Raw genomic sequence first — 15,067 nt, forward strand, 5'->3', positions numbered from 1 at the left:
CTCTTTGCCGCCAGATAGATATAAATATCTATATCTATATAATAGATATAAATTAGACAACCGGGAACTGTAAATATAATGGACAAAATTTTAACAGAATAGAATTGCAACATAAATTCCAAATCCGTATATTTGTATCCAGAGCTCCCGAAGACTTTTATTTTGGAAGTTTTTAATTTAAACCGGAAAAACAACTGCTGTTCCAGTTCACGGAGTGCGAGGAGTCTAAAGGTCTTGTTTTTTAAAAATCATTCTAATTACTGTTTTATTTTATTTTATTTTAATGACTATTGCTCTAGTTTATTTTTAATTGTCACAAGATAACGCAACTGCTAACGCTATGTTTTTGGTGCACAAGTGGCCATTAAACGCCATGGAAGCATAAGTAGCGAGCAAAGATTTTTGGACAACTACCATGGGGGCTCACTGCTGAACTTTACACTCAGTTGTGGGAAGTCAGGTCTAAACTCTATTAGGAGCTCTGACCTACAATCTAACTTGTAACATTTGTGCTATGAAATTGTATGCACCCCCCCCCCCCAATAAAAATAGTGCATTGGCACTATCTTGTTTTTGAGTTAGATATATATATATATATATATTTTTAAGTAATTTGACACCATTTTTTGGCACCTATAGGCAATTATAAGCCCCTTTTAAATCAGAATTACTTGCAAATTATTGCACTGTTGATTTAACATCTGTGCCCTGTTTGTGACCCCACAGGTGATGTTGAGGGTTGTCTCCAGGTGCCTTTGGACCACTCCTGTCTCAGGACAAAGAAGCATGTCTCAGAGCAGCCTTGCTGGGAAAGTGGCGATTGTCACAGCCTCGACGGCTGGGTAAGAATCTTGTTTTGCCTTTATAAAGAAAACACCCCAGACATGGCAGAGCCCATAACTCGGTCCCGACAGCATCGGCTTGGCCGCAGCCCGGGCTCTGGGCAAGAGGGGGGCCCACGTGGTGGTGAGCAGCAGACGGCAAGCCGGCGTGGATAAAGCCGTGGCACTGCTGCAGAGCCAGAACATCCAGGTCACCGGCACCACCTGTAACGTCGGGAACGAAGGCGATCGACAAAGACTGCTTCAGACGGTAGAAAAACTCTAGTGCTGTGAATACTTTCCACACGTATTGTAAATCTTATCATGCATTTCATTCAGACTCTGGATCAGTGCGGCGGCGTTGACATCCTGGTGTCCAATGCAGCAGCGAACCCTTTCTTTGGAAACCTCATGGACACCACGGAGGAAGTTTGGGACAAGGTTCCTTTTAGAATGGATTTTTTTTAAGCAAAAATAATAATAATTCAATTAACTGTTGTTTTATCATTTTCAGATTATGTCCGTAAATGTAAAAGCAGCTTTCCTCCTGACCAAGTTGGTGGTGCCACATATGGAAAAGAGAGGGTGAGTTACATATACGACATAAAGTGTTTACATGAGCAAGAGTCCTGTAACATTTGCTCTCAAAAAATATTTATTAATTTAAAAAAATAGTTTTTAATGCGCGTCTTTTAGAGGGGGAAATGTCGTGTTTGTGTCATCCTTGGCTGCCTACCAACCAATGCAGGTCAGACGATCAACAACGACGGTAAGCGACATTTGCAAGTTTGTATTGAGACTGTTTTTTGGGGGGGGGGGGCATTTTTGCAGGGCCTTGGTTCGTACAGCGTGAGTAAGACCGCCTTGGTGAGTCTGACCCGGGCCCTGGCCCCCGAGCTGGCTCAAAACAACATCAGGGTGAACTGCGTGGCCCCCGGCCTCATCAAAACCGACTTCAGTGCCCCGGTGAGACGTCGACTTCTTACAGTACTTCCGGACTTTTTTTGATCAATCGGTCTACTGTATATTAGTAATTTTAAAATCTGCAAATATCAGCAATTTTTGCGGATTGTTGTCATGTCTTTTGTGTTGTGCCGAAATGTGAATTAAGCAGTGTTTTACTGTATACTTAAGTAGAAGGAGAAGCTGTTGAAAGTGAGTAAAGTGTGGCACAAAAGTGAAAATTCATTTGAGTGTGAAAAAAAAGTTACGTAATTTATATTCTATTTGTTATGACTGTGTTATTTTTCTTACAAGTTGTGGCAAAATGACGACATCGTGGACCACTTCAAAAAGCAGATGTGCATCAAAAGGTACGGCTCACCTCTCATTCATGTATTAAACCTGTATCTTGACACATGAACGTGCATGTTTTTCCTCATTTTCTCCAGAGTTGGCGAAGCGGATGAAATTGGGGGAGTGGTCGCCTTTCTGTGCACAGAGGAGGCTTCATACATCACGGGAGAGACCATCGCAGCGACGGGGGGGATCGCCTGTCGACTGTGATTCATTGAGCAGCAAAACTATAACAGATTTACAAGTTCCTGATTCTTCTGGCTGTTTGCAATTTAAATATACAACAACATTTCTAAGAATCGAGTATTCTTATTGATTCTATATTGATTTTGCAAAATACTATTTTTATGTGAGGTGCAGGTATTTTTTGACTATGAGGGGTCATCATCCTCACCTTTTACTGTAGTGTCTGTGACCGAGTGTGTATGGTGTTAGAGCCTGGCGAGTGACGTGGGTGCCAGCGAATGAGTGTAGAGTTGGCTGGCCATGTTGCGTGATTTCAGTAGTTAATGGATGCACATGCTTACATTTGTTCAATAAAGTGATAGAAAGTAAAAAAAATAAAAAATAAAAAGTGGATTTGCTTTACTTTTCTCCAAAGCCTTATTCTGAAAAATCAATGTGGTTTTACCCGTCATTACCGAGTGTTTTGTGCGTTACGAGGAGGGGGGAAAAAAATGAATCGATTCCATTTTTGGAGCAAGATGTATGTGGGGAAAAGAGCTCTCAATGGCACAGGACGAAAAGCACCAAAAACATGCAAATCAACACAAACTCAGAATTTATTCAGAAGCATAACATAAAATAACAGTTTAATTATTGATCATGTGATAATGAAGTGGTCAGAGACATTTTCCTCGTCTGCCATCAAGCAGCGTGGCGCGGTTGCTCGGCTTCCAGAATTCACGCAGAGTGGGAATATAGGTGCCATGTTTGGTTTTGGAGTAACGCTTTATAAACAACTTGAAGGAGACAAGATATTGGGGGGGGGGGAGGATCAGGGCTCAACTTTGAGGAGAAGACTGACGGCGGTGGAGAAAGTCTTTACTTACCCTCTCCTTGAACTTCTTTGTGGCTTCGTCCTCGGAATCAGCGACGTAGTCGTCACCGGCGGGGCCCAGCGCCTCTTCAAACACACGCAGACAAGATCCAATCAGAAATGAGCAAAGCCACCTATCACTGACAGGATCGTGAGTCTAATCAATTCCAATCACATTTGAAAAAAAGATTATTGCATTATTACAATCGAGCTCCCTTCTTGTGTTTACCTCATCTACAAATGTTTTAAAAATCAAATGTAGCGCTTTCTACCTGTGCCGCTTCGCTGGAGTGGAGACGAGGCAATTCCGCTTACGTCGGCGGGCCGATTCCTGTTAAGTAGTCACAAAAAGCAAAATACACTTGTTAATACGAGAGATATCGTTCATATGAAATCACTTATCCATTCCTCAGCCACAAGTGTGTGAAACGAAACAAAACTATGTCTCACTACTGACTTACCTCATCAGTCATTATTTATAGTTGGAGGCATGTTTTAAGCCTATAACACGCTTTAAAATGGGTCAGTTGTTAATTATGGATGCAAGGGGACAAAGCTGAAAGACATTCGCATTTATTGATTTAACAGTAATTGTGTGTGGGACCAAGCCCCGCCGCCAATAGCAAAAATGCATGATGCTCCAAAAAGATCGTTTGTGCAAGGTTTAAAAATTAAAAATAGAACATGTGTAATCAGGCTTAAAACAAAAGAACATGTATAGTTATGCAATAAATAAAAAAAAAGATCATATATAGCATAGCAAGGTGTAAAAAGACGATGCATACCAAGACCTTAAAAAAAATAAAGACCACGTAAATTAAGGTTTTAATAAAAAATGTATAAGGCTTTTACAAAGACCATGTACACAGTAAGGCTTTTGGGAAACAATAAAATGTATATAGCAAGACGTTGAAAGAAAGACAATGCTTTCAAAAAAAGGCAGCAAATTGACAGGCTTTTAAAAAAAATAACATAAGCCTTTAAAAAAATGACCATGACTAAAAAAAACGTTTTGTGTGACAATTGTCTATATTATAGTCATCATTTAAACTAGTGATTCTCAAAGTGTGGTACTAATACTATTCTAGTGCCCAACTACAGTTCAGTTAACTTTTTTCCCCTCCTATATTTAGGCTCACTGGTAATGTTCAAATGCCACAGTCACTTGCAATATTCTCATGACGACTACTGCATCCTAAATGTGGTCATGATGGTGGCATTGGCCTTTTTAGAAGGGGTTTGAGAACAACTGGTTTAAACCATAAATACACCAAGACACTTATTTCAACTCGACCTTAATATTACTTCAAAATAATTTACACACAGTCTCTCAGTCGAGATGCAAAACATCAATCAGATCCCCTGTGCCGCAAATGTGTGTCAATACTGGTTGCTTACTCTTTATCGTTATTAATCGTCGGCCTGCAGGAAGACGATTCTCCTCGAAGTAGCTCGGACCTCAGTAGTTTTTGGACCACGACTCTGGGCTGACGGCGCAGACAGGCCGCCATGGCGGGGCAATGGTTTGGGGGCGTTATTATATCCGGGTCGCCGTCTGATTGCTTAGTCTTCGCGAGGCTGCTCCTTGCCTTCAACTTTGTTAGCCTGCCTCCATCTTGTTTGGATTTCTTCATTGCCGGCGCGTCGTCATTGGCGGTTATCAGAGCGATAGCGGGGGCGACGGACAGCGTTTTGCCTCGCCTCCGCTTGGGTTGATCCCTGGAAGAGGACGAACTGGGACCCTGTTGCGGATTTGTGGACACTTTTCCGGAAAGGGGAAAAGATAGGGTCGTCAAGATGGAGTCTCCCAAGTTTGGTGGGAGGGATGCTAAAGTTTAAAGACAAAATAAAAACAATACAGTGAATTCAAAAAGTATTGGCAGTGATTTTTTTTACTTTTGCCACATTGTTACATTAAAGCCTTATTCTAAGATGGAAGAAATTCACATTTCTCCTCAAAATTCAACACGACACTACAACTACTACACGATTCCAGCTTCAATGCTGAAACCACAAGCTTGTTTATACATCATTTAAAACAACCACAGCATAATCAATTTAGCTTAATGCTAGGGCTGGGCGATTTTGCCTAAAAATAAAATCTCCGATTTTTTTTAACAAAAAATTTGATTTGCGATATTTGCGTGTGCCTTTTTAACACAAAAACAACAACAAGTAATGACATATTCACCTGCAGGATCGAGATGCCCGAGACAGGCTTGATGGTCGAGCAACATTTTCAGGAGCTGGGGTTGGGTGGCGGCATGGGCGCACTCTTCCAGAACAGCAGGGGTCTCACTGAGCCAGGACACTGTCTGCAGACAAAACAAAAGACGTTCTTCAATACAGACGACTGTGTCGGCTGCTTTTTAGAGTTGCTCTCGCTACCTGAGAAAGGCTGGGCACTGGGAGCAGTTGATCCAATCGAACCAGGAATTCCCACAAAATCTTCTCCAACGCCTGCTCATACAAAGGACCGTAGTCCTCAAGGAACTCTTCCTGTCAGTAAGAAATACAGTAAAACTCTACATTACAGACCGATCAAAAGATGGATAGCGAGATTACATAAAATCCTTTAAAAAAAAATATATATATATATATATATATATTTTTTTGTTGTTTTATGTTCAACAGGCTAAGAAGTACTCGCCTGGAAAAAATCCTCTTTGGCGACTGGGTCGGTGAGAAAATCGTGGACTAATGTGTGGAAGCTCTTGACTGATTCTTGCACCTTGATGTCCGTCTTCTGCAGGGACAAATTATGTTTGAGCTCAGATCAGCCAAAATAAATCACATGAGTGCGCCTACCGTAGTAGGAGCCGAAGAGGTGGATGGGCCAGAAGGAATATTGAACTTTCTCAGGTGTGCCCTGATGAGGCTAGCATCAGGTTGGGGGATGCGCAGGAGCTCTAAAATGAGCTAGAAAGGAGGCGGAGCAATAGAGTTCATAGTCAGGCAGGGTTTAAGAGACACTGCCGCTGCCGCTTCCCTAAAATGTAGATGAATTATTAATGTTGTGCTTTGCTAAAATGAAGACAAACAAACAATTGATGATGCACTTTCTTGAAGATAAGAAACTACTGACATGCGCGCTCTTAAAAAGATACCCACCCGCGCTCTCAGCCCCAATGCAAGCTTGGCCTGGTGTCTCAAGGTGAGTAAGCCCGGCACAGTCTCGCAAGTGGACTCCACAAACTCTGCCAGGACCCCGTACTGCGCCACATCCCGCTGCTTCATGACTTTCCAGAGGGCGGCAGACACCAAGCGCATGGGCGGCGCCAGCTGCTGCAAGGCGGCGAAGGGGAGACTGACACCTGGGTAACAAAATGAGAAACCTAAAGACTGATGACATTTTCTCAAGACCTGTATATGCAAAGTAGTCTCACACATTTCTATCCTATCTCATGCTCTCACGCTTTTTTTTTAACTTCTCATGCCAGGGCTCAATGGTGTGCCCAAATTTAGTGATGTGGCGGAAAATACTATCTCTATTGTGAAACATGGAGGAGGCTTGGTTATATTCTGGGGCTGCTTTTCTGCATTTGGTAGAAGGCTTCTTGAATTTGTGCAAAATATATGTTTCAGCCAATCAGAAAGCTTGGTCTCATGGGCCTTCCAATATAATGACCTAAAACACACAATCAAAAGCACCCAAGAATGGCTAAGAGAAAAGCATCGGCTCAAAAGATGGGCTGTGAATTGTTGAACTGTGGTTGAACCTCCATCAAGGACGCTTTGATTTGCTCTATTGGATTAGTACAATGAAGATAGAATTGAAATTGCTTTTCTAATTGTTCATGTTTAATATTTTCTGTCTTTGCAAATAATAGTAAGATGTGGTGCTAATTTAAATGTAAAGGTGTTCAGTCAGTTTCCCATTCTCAACAAATAGAGTAGAATCTTACATGTCCTGTACTCAGTAAAATGCAAATTGGAATGGATACTATACATTCTACAGCGGAATGGGAACAAAAAAGATTTAAGGTTTTTATAAAGGACAAATAACGGGCCACCTGTTTCCTGAGTTTTTTCGTGTGATGGTCGCAAGCTGGTTGGTATCTGAGCCCTGAGCAACTGTTATGACATTTTCAATCTACAGCAAATGGCAAAATATCCGCCCACGCCCCCCGGGTTGGATAAAAACATAATTCAATTAAAGCTAGGTTACGGTTAGTGGTTACTCACCAGCAAACAGGTCGTTTGGTTTTCTTGACGCCATCCTTCGAGTCAACGGATCTGTTAACGGCTAGCTTAGCAACTGCCCACTCGCTCCTTAAGTTTTTTTTTTTTTTTTTTCAAACACGCTTATTTGTGCAACATCCACAGGTCGAACTGATGTGTGTGTTTTTTATAATTTAAACAAACACAAGGAGCGTCTGCAGTTGCTTATTTGCCAGTTGTGCCGCGATTCTGACCGCACCTGTACCGAAAAGTTCCGCTGACGTTTCTTGCACTCGCGCCTTCAGTTAAGGGTTCAACCTTTGATTTACTGCACATACCGCGCAGGCGGTGCTTAAACCGGATGAATGGAAACCTTCGCCTAACAAGCCCCGCTCACTCGAGAAATGTATTTTTCAAAACAAACGCACCTACATGTTTTCGGGATGTGACGCATGTTTGCACGTTTCCGACTTCGTTTGACAGCTGCTAAAACATTTTTTGTTAGAATCGTATGTATTTTTTTTATGTATATATTTTTAAACATATGTCCAGTATGTACTTTACATAACTAATGCGTGTGTATGTGTGTGTGTATGTGTGTGTGTGGGTGGAGGTGTGGGTGTGTATACAAAAAAATAAATCATATCAAGCTATATATTTGTTAGTGATAACACCCAAAAGAAATCCTTACTTGTAATGGATGTTTTTTCAGATTAAATTTTTTTAACCTCAGAACCTAGTGGTTTTTAGGCAATCATAATGAATTCCCTCTATTTACAGCTATTTTAAAATAGGGTGCGGATTGTGAAGAAGCGTATTTTATTTCTAAGGAGTAGAAAGTACAAATCAGTTTTCAAATGCCAGGAGTAAAAATAAAACGTTGTTAGAAAAACTCAACTTCAGTACAGTAACAAAATATTTACAGATGATTTTGAATAATAATGCTTTACTAAGAGTTTGTTGATGTCATTACGTTGCACACACAATCTAGATGAACTTTGCCTTCATGTTGCTGTATCTGGATGGTCACCACTTGTAGATCAAAGTCCAGCCTGCCCTAATCAAAGGAAAGCTGACATTGTTATTGTCACAGTGAGATTCAACCAGAATGGACACGACATCATTGATCAAGTAAATGAGATTTTTTATTTTGGTGGTGAGGTTGCAATATTCTAGGAATGTTTACATTTCTAATTTGATATGCAGTATTTCCAAAATTCTTCATCTTAATTTACCATCAAAAAAATTACTGGAAACCCTTCCTAAATTTAGAAGACAACCACCCTCCACCCATTAGCAATAATTTTTGTGATGGAGCTCAAGATTGTTTTTTTCCTTCTTTCTTCCCTGTCCTCAGGTCAGTAACCAAGCGAGTGTGGGCCCCACCCCAGCGTCCGTTTAGGGTCCGCAGTCACAACCGGGAGGCTAAGAAGGGCATCACAGCCGGGACTCTGGAGGAACTGAAAGCGAGGGTAATGTTTCCAGTAGTTTCTGAGTGTCATTGTGTGTGTGTTTTTGTTTTTTGCAACTCTGCCTTTTGGTCCAGGTCTGTCGGACGCTGTCACTGGTGTCTCTGGCGTCCCTGGTCTGCGAGGAAGACGGGACGGAGGTGGACTCGGATGACTTCCTGGCGACTCTGCCGGACAACGCCGCTATCGTGGCTCTGGAGCCCGGACAGACGTGGCGACCACCAACAGTACTGGAATTTTCCGATCAGTTAATTTATTGAATTTTTCCTGGTCAGGGAAATCAAACCTAAAATGTTTTTAATACGGCGGCCTTTTTGCTACTTGCCGTCTACTGAAAATGACACCAAGGTTGCTCATAGCTCAGGTAATAATGGGGTAGAGGCCACGGACTTCCGACTTCCGGGTTTTACACATCAGCGCCGTTTCCGGCTACTGCTGGTCGCATTCCAACACTCGAGCCCCTGAACTGCGCGATCCCGCGTCTCGGCTATCTGAAATGCTTCGGACACTGAGACAGACGCTACACACTCGCAGCCTGACGGAACACGCAACATAGGGGCACAAAGGCAGAAGCGCAAGTGCTGGGATGCACACACTTCGCAAACCGGAAACGGAAACAAAGTTGATGGGTGAAAACCCGGAAGTCCCGCCTCCTCTGTGGCATAACCAATCATGGCTCACATTTTCTGAAGCTCAAAACAACCAATCAGAGCTCACTTTTACTTTTTTTTATTTTTATTGAACTGTGAAGTCATTTTCAGTCGACAGCAAGTGGCAAACTGTCAGATGGATAAAAATTGGTGGATTTGGATGCTTAACTCATTGTCCACCAAGACACTATACAGTACTGTAAATCTGAATGCCATGTTTAGACTAATGGGGGCACATGCAACATATTTTTGTAAAGAAAATATTTGGGTTGTCTTCCCCTTAACATTTTTTTGGGTTTCAAATCACCTCAGGGTGCGGCTGCGTCCCGATGTCAAGACAACATCAAGTCCAAAACGGGAAAAGACATCGCCAGCGTCACCGTGGACCTTTACAAAATGAGCCCCAAGGATTTGTTCGGCTCTATGAGTGTGAAGGCGACTTTTCAAGGCCTGTACTCGGTGAGCGCCGACTTCCAGTGTCTGGGCCCCAAGAAAGTCCTCAGGTAAGCAGAACGCCAAAAGCGGAGTCTTGTAACATTTCCCCCTCAAAATTGGTAAATTAAAATGTATTTTTTTTAATTTATCGCCTTCAATAACTGGTTAATTTATTTGTGGTAGTTAATACAAGAAATACAATACAAAACGTTTTTTTTTTTTTTTTTGCAGAGAGGTTCTCCGTGTGGCTTTAGCTCTCCTTAACGCCGCCGGACACCTGCTCATCACCTCCGCCTCTCTGATCCGCCGCGTCATTGAGGGCGTGGAGCTTTGGCAACCTCCGCAGAGGGGTTATCTAAATTGAGTGAATAGTTCGGGGGAGGATATTGTCTTTAAAACCACCATTTAGATTGTCCAGGCCAAAACGTACGTTTGAAGCTAAACTCTTGTTGCAGCTCTGTGGAGTTTTGGTGCTGTGTTTTTCTTTTTGGTAATATTTCTGTAAATATGTATCATCAGCAATCATCCATCCATTTTCTGAGTATAATATGTAGTCTTTACTGAACCTAATGTAAGTTTCCAAGCGCTCTCAAGTAAAGACAGTGGCACGTGCAGATGTGGAACAGCTGTATTGAAATGTACACGGATGTAACAGACACTCGTCTGACCTGACTTAAACATGCTGAAGGGACACTTGTTTTAAAGGCAATGATGAATAATAACATGACCTAAAGCAGAACATCACTAAAACATCAAACTTTGGCATTGGTCCCAGTTAAAAAAAAAAAAAAAAAAAAAAAAAAAAAATCTAATTCTCTGTAACAGAAGAGAACAGTTTTGTTGCATATAACAGTGAGGCTTTCGCATGCAGTGATTCCCAACCACTTATCCAAATTCGTTTCATTGGTCCCAAAATTACAATTCACTTACAATAAATAATGTAACTTTGTTTTATCTATCTATGTTGGCGACATACACTGCAGTGACAGACAGAATAATTAAACACTCTTCCACTAGATGGCAGCAGGTCCAGTTTTTGCTTTGTGGTCAACTTAAAGCTACTTAAACGTAGAATATTCAATTTTGTATCGCTACTGCTACCTGCGGACGAAAAATGAAACTGCACATAACGTTCTTCACATACACACCACGCCAGTCTGAAAACTATTGGCCCGAGGCTTGCAGGAGTACCCATTGTGAACAGCTAAGGTGTTAATCTACTAATTAGAAGGCATTTCTGTCATAAATGGTCAAATAAAAAGCTTATTGTAAAGTTATTTTTTGAAAAAAAAAAGTTCCATATTGCAGCTTTAAACTGAGTAAATGCATTTGTGAATAAATTGAAACGAGCTCATCATTATTTAGTGAACAGCGAACCTCCACATATTTTCTGGTTTTGCGCAAAGCAATAAAAGTATTACTTTGGCGCCATCATGGAGTCAAGGAATGATGTTGGAAGTGCATTAATGACTTTTAAACCGTGCTTTGCTTCCATCTTGTGCCATGCTGAAATGTGACAAAAATAGTGCTTTAATAATAATTTTGAATAATTTTTGTGACTTTTTTGTTTCCAGTGTAAAATATGTGCCTTACCTCAATAAAAGTTGGGAAACACCATTCTAACAAACAAGATGTTAAAATTTAACCTACAGCTAAAAGGTTGGAACGATAAGGAATCTTGTGGCATCTTGGTGTCAATGTTGGTGTGAGTTGAGGAGTTTAACTTTCACAAAAATAGTGCTTTGCTGCCATATTATGGCGTCCTGTATGAATAAACTACATTAAAGTGAGTTAAGAAATTTCATTTAGTCAAAAATAGTGTTTTGTGCCACCGATAAGTAATTTTCGGGGGATCATTTTTGTGACATTGTTTTCCCCAGTGTAAAATATGTGCCTTACATCAATAAAAGTTGGGAAACACCATTCTAACAAACAAGATGTTAAAACTCAACCTACAGCTAAAAGGTTGGAAAGATAAGGAATAGGACCGTTATTGCGTCACATTGGAGTAACACAGTAGGAATGGCAGTGTGACTGTATGCGTACATACAAGCAGTTCTGAAGGCTCTCGGGATTTCAGCCGTCGTTGCCGAAGACGGTGTTGAGTTGCTGGGTGACCCTGATGAAGGTGGTCCTGCGGCTCAGCTCCTTCAGCTTGGCAGCCCCAACGTAGGTGCACGTGGATCGCACCCCGCCCAGGACGTCTCGCATCGTCGCCTCCACAGGACCTTTGAATGGCACCTCGACAGTCTTGCCCTCAGATGCTCTATAGAGGGGCAATGTGAGTAAGAAATGTAGGTACAAATACATTATTGCTCTACTTAAGTAGAATTAGAACACATACAGATAGGTAATGTGTGATGTCCATTCCGACATTTGGCAGAATCAAATTACGATAGCCGATTGGGACTGACCTGTACTCAGCCAGGACGCCGGCGTGCTTCTTCATGGCCACTTCGGAACTCATGCCGTAGAACAGCTTATACTTCTTGCCCAGCTTCTCGATGGTCTCGCCACCGCTTTCGGAGTGGCCCGCCAGCATGCCGCCCAGCATCACGAAGTCCGCTCCGGCACCTGAGAGATGTCACAGCTTAAAACAACAACAAAAAGGAGCTCTCAATGCATCTCATCCATTTTCAGACTCACCGAAAGCCTTTGAGACATCTCCCGGGCAAGTGCATCCCCCGTCCTGTGTGAGAAATGGCATGCCTCCTATACATTCAACGGTTTTCAAGAAGGTTTGAACGATTAAAAAAAAAAAAAAAAAGATTTAATTATGTGATCTTTTTTCTTCCCATATAATCTGTATTAGGATCATATAAAAAAAAATATCACATATTAAACCGCAATTGCAATATTAAGGACAAAAAAAATATCCCACTTTTCACATTTTTTTTTAATCTTCGAAAAATATGACTTTGGTAAATGGCATATGTCTTTTTTTGTAAGGCTTACAACCTTTTTTTCTTGAAAAATAAAATTCTCATAGCATTATAACTTTTTTCTTTAAATGTATTTTTTTTATCCTAACATTCAGACTTTTTTGTAAAAATGAGCAACTTTTTACATTGCTTCGGCATTTAGGAGTATACACGATACCTATGTTTAAATGGTGTTAGGATAATCAGTGGCCTGAATCCAAAAACTTGTCAAACCCATGCTATAAAAAATTTCAAGCATTCATTCACAATCAAGGCTCACAGAGATGATGTGGCCTTTCAATCCGTGGGCTGCGTCTGCGCACTCGATCACTGCGCTGAGCTGAGGGTACCCCACACCGGTCTTCTTGCGAGTCGTGCACACGGAGCCTGTGGAAGACACCGAAATGTAGAACCACACGGCAAGTAAAAAAAAAAAACCTGAATCAACACAGAATTTACAGTCATCCCTTGCCAATTCGCCAATTTTTTATGGAGAACATAACTAAACCTATTCACCTTAATTAAAAAAGGTACCTCTTTGTCCTATGCCCTAAAGAGTGTATGGTGCATTTTTGGAAAAATAATATTAAGCTGTTTGGAGTTTATTTGGGTCTTTTCTCCAATTCTACATAGTTTTGGGGTGTGGGTCTTAGTCCCGAACCCATGCAAATAGGAAGCACACTGTAAAAAGCTGAATGAAAAATAACGTTTGCTGAGATCACCTGGTCCGATGCCCACTTTGATGATGTCCGCACCGGCCAGGATCAGCTCCTCCACCATCTCTCCTGTCACCACATTTCCTGCCTGAAAATATGTGGGAAAACATTACTGGTTAGAAGTAAGTTAAGCTCAAAATAAATGAATAAAAGTTCAGAAGAAGAAGACTGACCATTATTGTGTGCGTGGGGAACTTCTGCCGCACATCCTTGACAAAGTGCACAAAATGCTCAGAGTAGCCATTTGCCACATCTACGCAGATGTACCGCAGCTGCGGCACAGCGGCCAAGATGGCGGACATATTCTGGAAGTCGGTCTCGCCAGTGCCCGTGCTGACTGCAACGTTCTAGAGAAAAAAAGTCGAGACAACAGGCTCATCTTAACTTCTCGTGGCAATTTACCAAAAACTTAAATGTAATTTTCCACTCCTTTATAGAAGCAAATAAATAAGGTGACGAGTACCTCAAGGCATTCTGGGTAATTGGTCGCAAACTCCCGCCAGGCGTCTACAGAATAATGCTTGTGGACCGCGGTGAAGACGGTGAACTAGTGGAAGAGAACAGATGAACTAATTGCTCATCGTGCAAAGAGGTTCTGGTTGCCATCAGGACATGTTGCCTACATTGTTCAAAGCCCTCGCCATCTCAAAGGTGCCCACTGTGTCCATGTTAGCGGCAATGATGGGGATTCCTGTGTAGCTGCCCTTGGAGTTCCTGAAGGTGAAGGTCCTCAGCAGGTCCACCTAGACAGACACACAGTGAGTCACCAATGACTGCATCATCATCATTGGGCACAGACAGATATTAAATTATGTCTACCTCACTCCTTGATTTGAGGGTGCTGCGCTTGGGCCGGAGGAGCACATCTTTAAAATCCAGCTTGATGTCATTCTCAATGCGTGGCATTATGGAAACTGCAAGACATACCACAATTATGTTATTATTTTGCAGGTAATAAGTAACTAGAATGTTATAACATCCAAATTAACCGTTTAAATATAATCACAGAGTTATAAAACTAAACAAACATTTAACACACTTTTAAAAAAGTGCAGCATGCACTGCATGCATGCCTTCCGGATTGTAACATATTGTACATATACGGTACAGCATAAACTAATTCAACTCGATAATTCAAGGCATTAATTCTATGGTGTCACACTTCGAAGAGACTCGAGAAGTTCAATTGCTTAATTTTAACTTACCGGTTCACTGCAAAAAGTACAAACAGAAATTTAGTAACCTTCAATGAGTAAGTTGCATTAGCTTCCTGTATCAAAACGTATGTGCGTACTGAGCGGAAAGCAGGAAAGCCGCCTTGTAGTTTTTTGTCTCACTCAAAGCGTACAGCGAGTAGGCCGTTAGAACTACACCGTTGAAAAATACTTTACGGCATATTAAAACTGGTGTCGTAATTGGGCGAATCGGTAGAAAGTTTTTTTTATATAGTATAAAACTTTATTTATAATAACAGCAACCCAATGGTAGACTTCCATATGTCAAAACGGCCGCCATACTGTGACAATAATTAACATCCTGTCAACCACTACAAGCATAGC

General features: G+C 41.5%; 4 protein-coding genes across 4 annotated transcripts; 2 read left to right on the forward strand and 2 right to left on the reverse strand.

Annotated features, from left to right (window-relative positions):
* The first annotated feature begins 66 nt into the window (after positions 1-66).
* Positions 67-2,685, forward strand: dhrs4 (dehydrogenase/reductase (SDR family) member 4). The gene is made up of 9 exons (XM_086059795.1): positions 67-231; positions 727-842; positions 915-1,092; positions 1,161-1,262; positions 1,336-1,406; positions 1,518-1,569; positions 1,653-1,787; positions 2,079-2,134; positions 2,213-2,685. Exons 2-9 carry the CDS (start codon positions 730-732, stop codon positions 2,325-2,327), a joined length of 822 nt encoding a protein of 273 aa, XP_085915921.1. The 5' UTR covers positions 67-231; positions 727-729; the 3' UTR covers positions 2,328-2,685.
* A 196-nt stretch (positions 2,686-2,881) lies between these two features.
* Positions 2,882-7,621, reverse strand: tinf2 (TERF1 (TRF1)-interacting nuclear factor 2). The gene is made up of 10 exons (XM_086059737.1): positions 7,342-7,621; positions 6,268-6,470; positions 5,965-6,075; positions 5,807-5,902; positions 5,545-5,655; positions 5,348-5,471; positions 4,555-4,984; positions 3,429-3,487; positions 3,170-3,243; positions 2,882-3,079 (listed from the first exon to the last, which is right to left on the reverse strand). The coding sequence occupies exons 1-10, from the start codon at positions 7,373-7,375 to the stop codon at positions 2,960-2,962; spliced, it is 1,362 nt and encodes a 453-aa protein (XP_085915863.1). The 5' UTR covers positions 7,376-7,621; the 3' UTR covers positions 2,882-2,959.
* Positions 7,622-7,771: 150 nt separating this feature from the next.
* cideb (cell death inducing DFFA like effector b) lies at positions 7,772-11,675 on the forward strand. The gene is made up of 6 exons (XM_086059955.1): positions 7,772-7,826; positions 8,357-8,448; positions 8,675-8,789; positions 8,864-9,013; positions 9,749-9,939; positions 10,103-11,675. The coding sequence occupies exons 2-6, from the start codon at positions 8,426-8,428 to the stop codon at positions 10,233-10,235; spliced, it is 612 nt and encodes a 203-aa protein (XP_085916081.1). The 5' UTR covers positions 7,772-7,826; positions 8,357-8,425; the 3' UTR covers positions 10,236-11,675.
* Positions 10,485-14,814, reverse strand: gmpr2 (guanosine monophosphate reductase 2). Its single transcript, XM_086059953.1, has 10 exons — positions 14,714-14,814; positions 14,328-14,422; positions 14,132-14,251; positions 13,972-14,055; positions 13,682-13,855; positions 13,515-13,596; positions 13,073-13,179; positions 12,518-12,560; positions 12,286-12,445; positions 10,485-12,137 (listed from the first exon to the last, which is right to left on the reverse strand). The coding sequence occupies exons 2-10, from the start codon at positions 14,412-14,414 to the stop codon at positions 11,948-11,950; spliced, it is 1,047 nt and encodes a 348-aa protein (XP_085916079.1). The 5' UTR covers positions 14,415-14,422; positions 14,714-14,814; the 3' UTR covers positions 10,485-11,947.
* Positions 14,815-15,067: the final 253 nt, after the last annotated feature.

The sequence above is a fragment of the Leptonotus elevatus genome, chromosome 17, assembly GCF_054856555.1.
Source record: "Leptonotus elevatus isolate MCC_2025b chromosome 17, RoL_Lele_1.0, whole genome shotgun sequence".
In the NCBI taxonomy this organism is placed as follows: Eukaryota; Metazoa; Chordata; class Actinopteri; order Syngnathiformes; family Syngnathidae; genus Leptonotus; species Leptonotus elevatus.

Bases quoted from the DNA above. Each gene is read 5' to 3' on its own strand.
- dhrs4 (XM_086059795.1), top strand. From the start codon at position 730: ATGTTGAGGGTTGTCTCCAGGTGCCTTTGGACCACTCCTGTCTCAGGA. The intron at 843-914 runs GTAAGAATCTTG...CGGTCCCGACAG, and splicing joins GTCACAGCCTCGACGGCTGG to CATCGGCTTGGCCGCAGCCC. The intron at 1,093-1,160 runs GTAGAAAAACTC...CATTTCATTCAG, and splicing joins GACAAAGACTGCTTCAGACG to ACTCTGGATCAGTGCGGCGG.
- tinf2 (XM_086059737.1), bottom strand. From the start codon at position 7,375: ATGGCGTCAAGAAAACCAAACGACCTGTTTGCTG. The intron at 6,471-7,341 runs GTGAGTAACCAC...TTTGTTACCCAG, and splicing joins ACCAAACGACCTGTTTGCTG to GTGTCAGTCTCCCCTTCGCC. The intron at 5,472-5,544 runs GTAGCGAGAGCA...TTTTGTCTGCAG, and splicing joins CAGTGCCCAGCCTTTCTCAG to ACAGTGTCCTGGCTCAGTGA.
- cideb (XM_086059955.1), top strand. From the start codon at position 8,426: ATGGACACGACATCATTGATCAA. The intron at 8,790-8,863 runs GTAATGTTTCCA...CTTTTGGTCCAG, and splicing joins TGGAGGAACTGAAAGCGAGG to GTCTGTCGGACGCTGTCACT. The intron at 9,014-9,748 runs GTACTGGAATTT...AAATCACCTCAG, and splicing joins AGACGTGGCGACCACCAACA to GGTGCGGCTGCGTCCCGATG.
- gmpr2 (XM_086059953.1), bottom strand. From the start codon at position 14,414: ATGCCACGCATTGAGAATGACATCAAGCTGGATTTTAAAGATGTGCTC. The intron at 12,561-13,072 runs GTGAGCCTTGAT...TTTCTCACACAG, and splicing joins TGAAAGGCCACATCATCTCT to GACGGGGGATGCACTTGCCC. The intron at 12,138-12,285 runs GTCAGTCCCAAT...GCCCCTCTATAG, and splicing joins GGCGTCCTGGCTGAGTACAG to AGCATCTGAGGGCAAGACTG.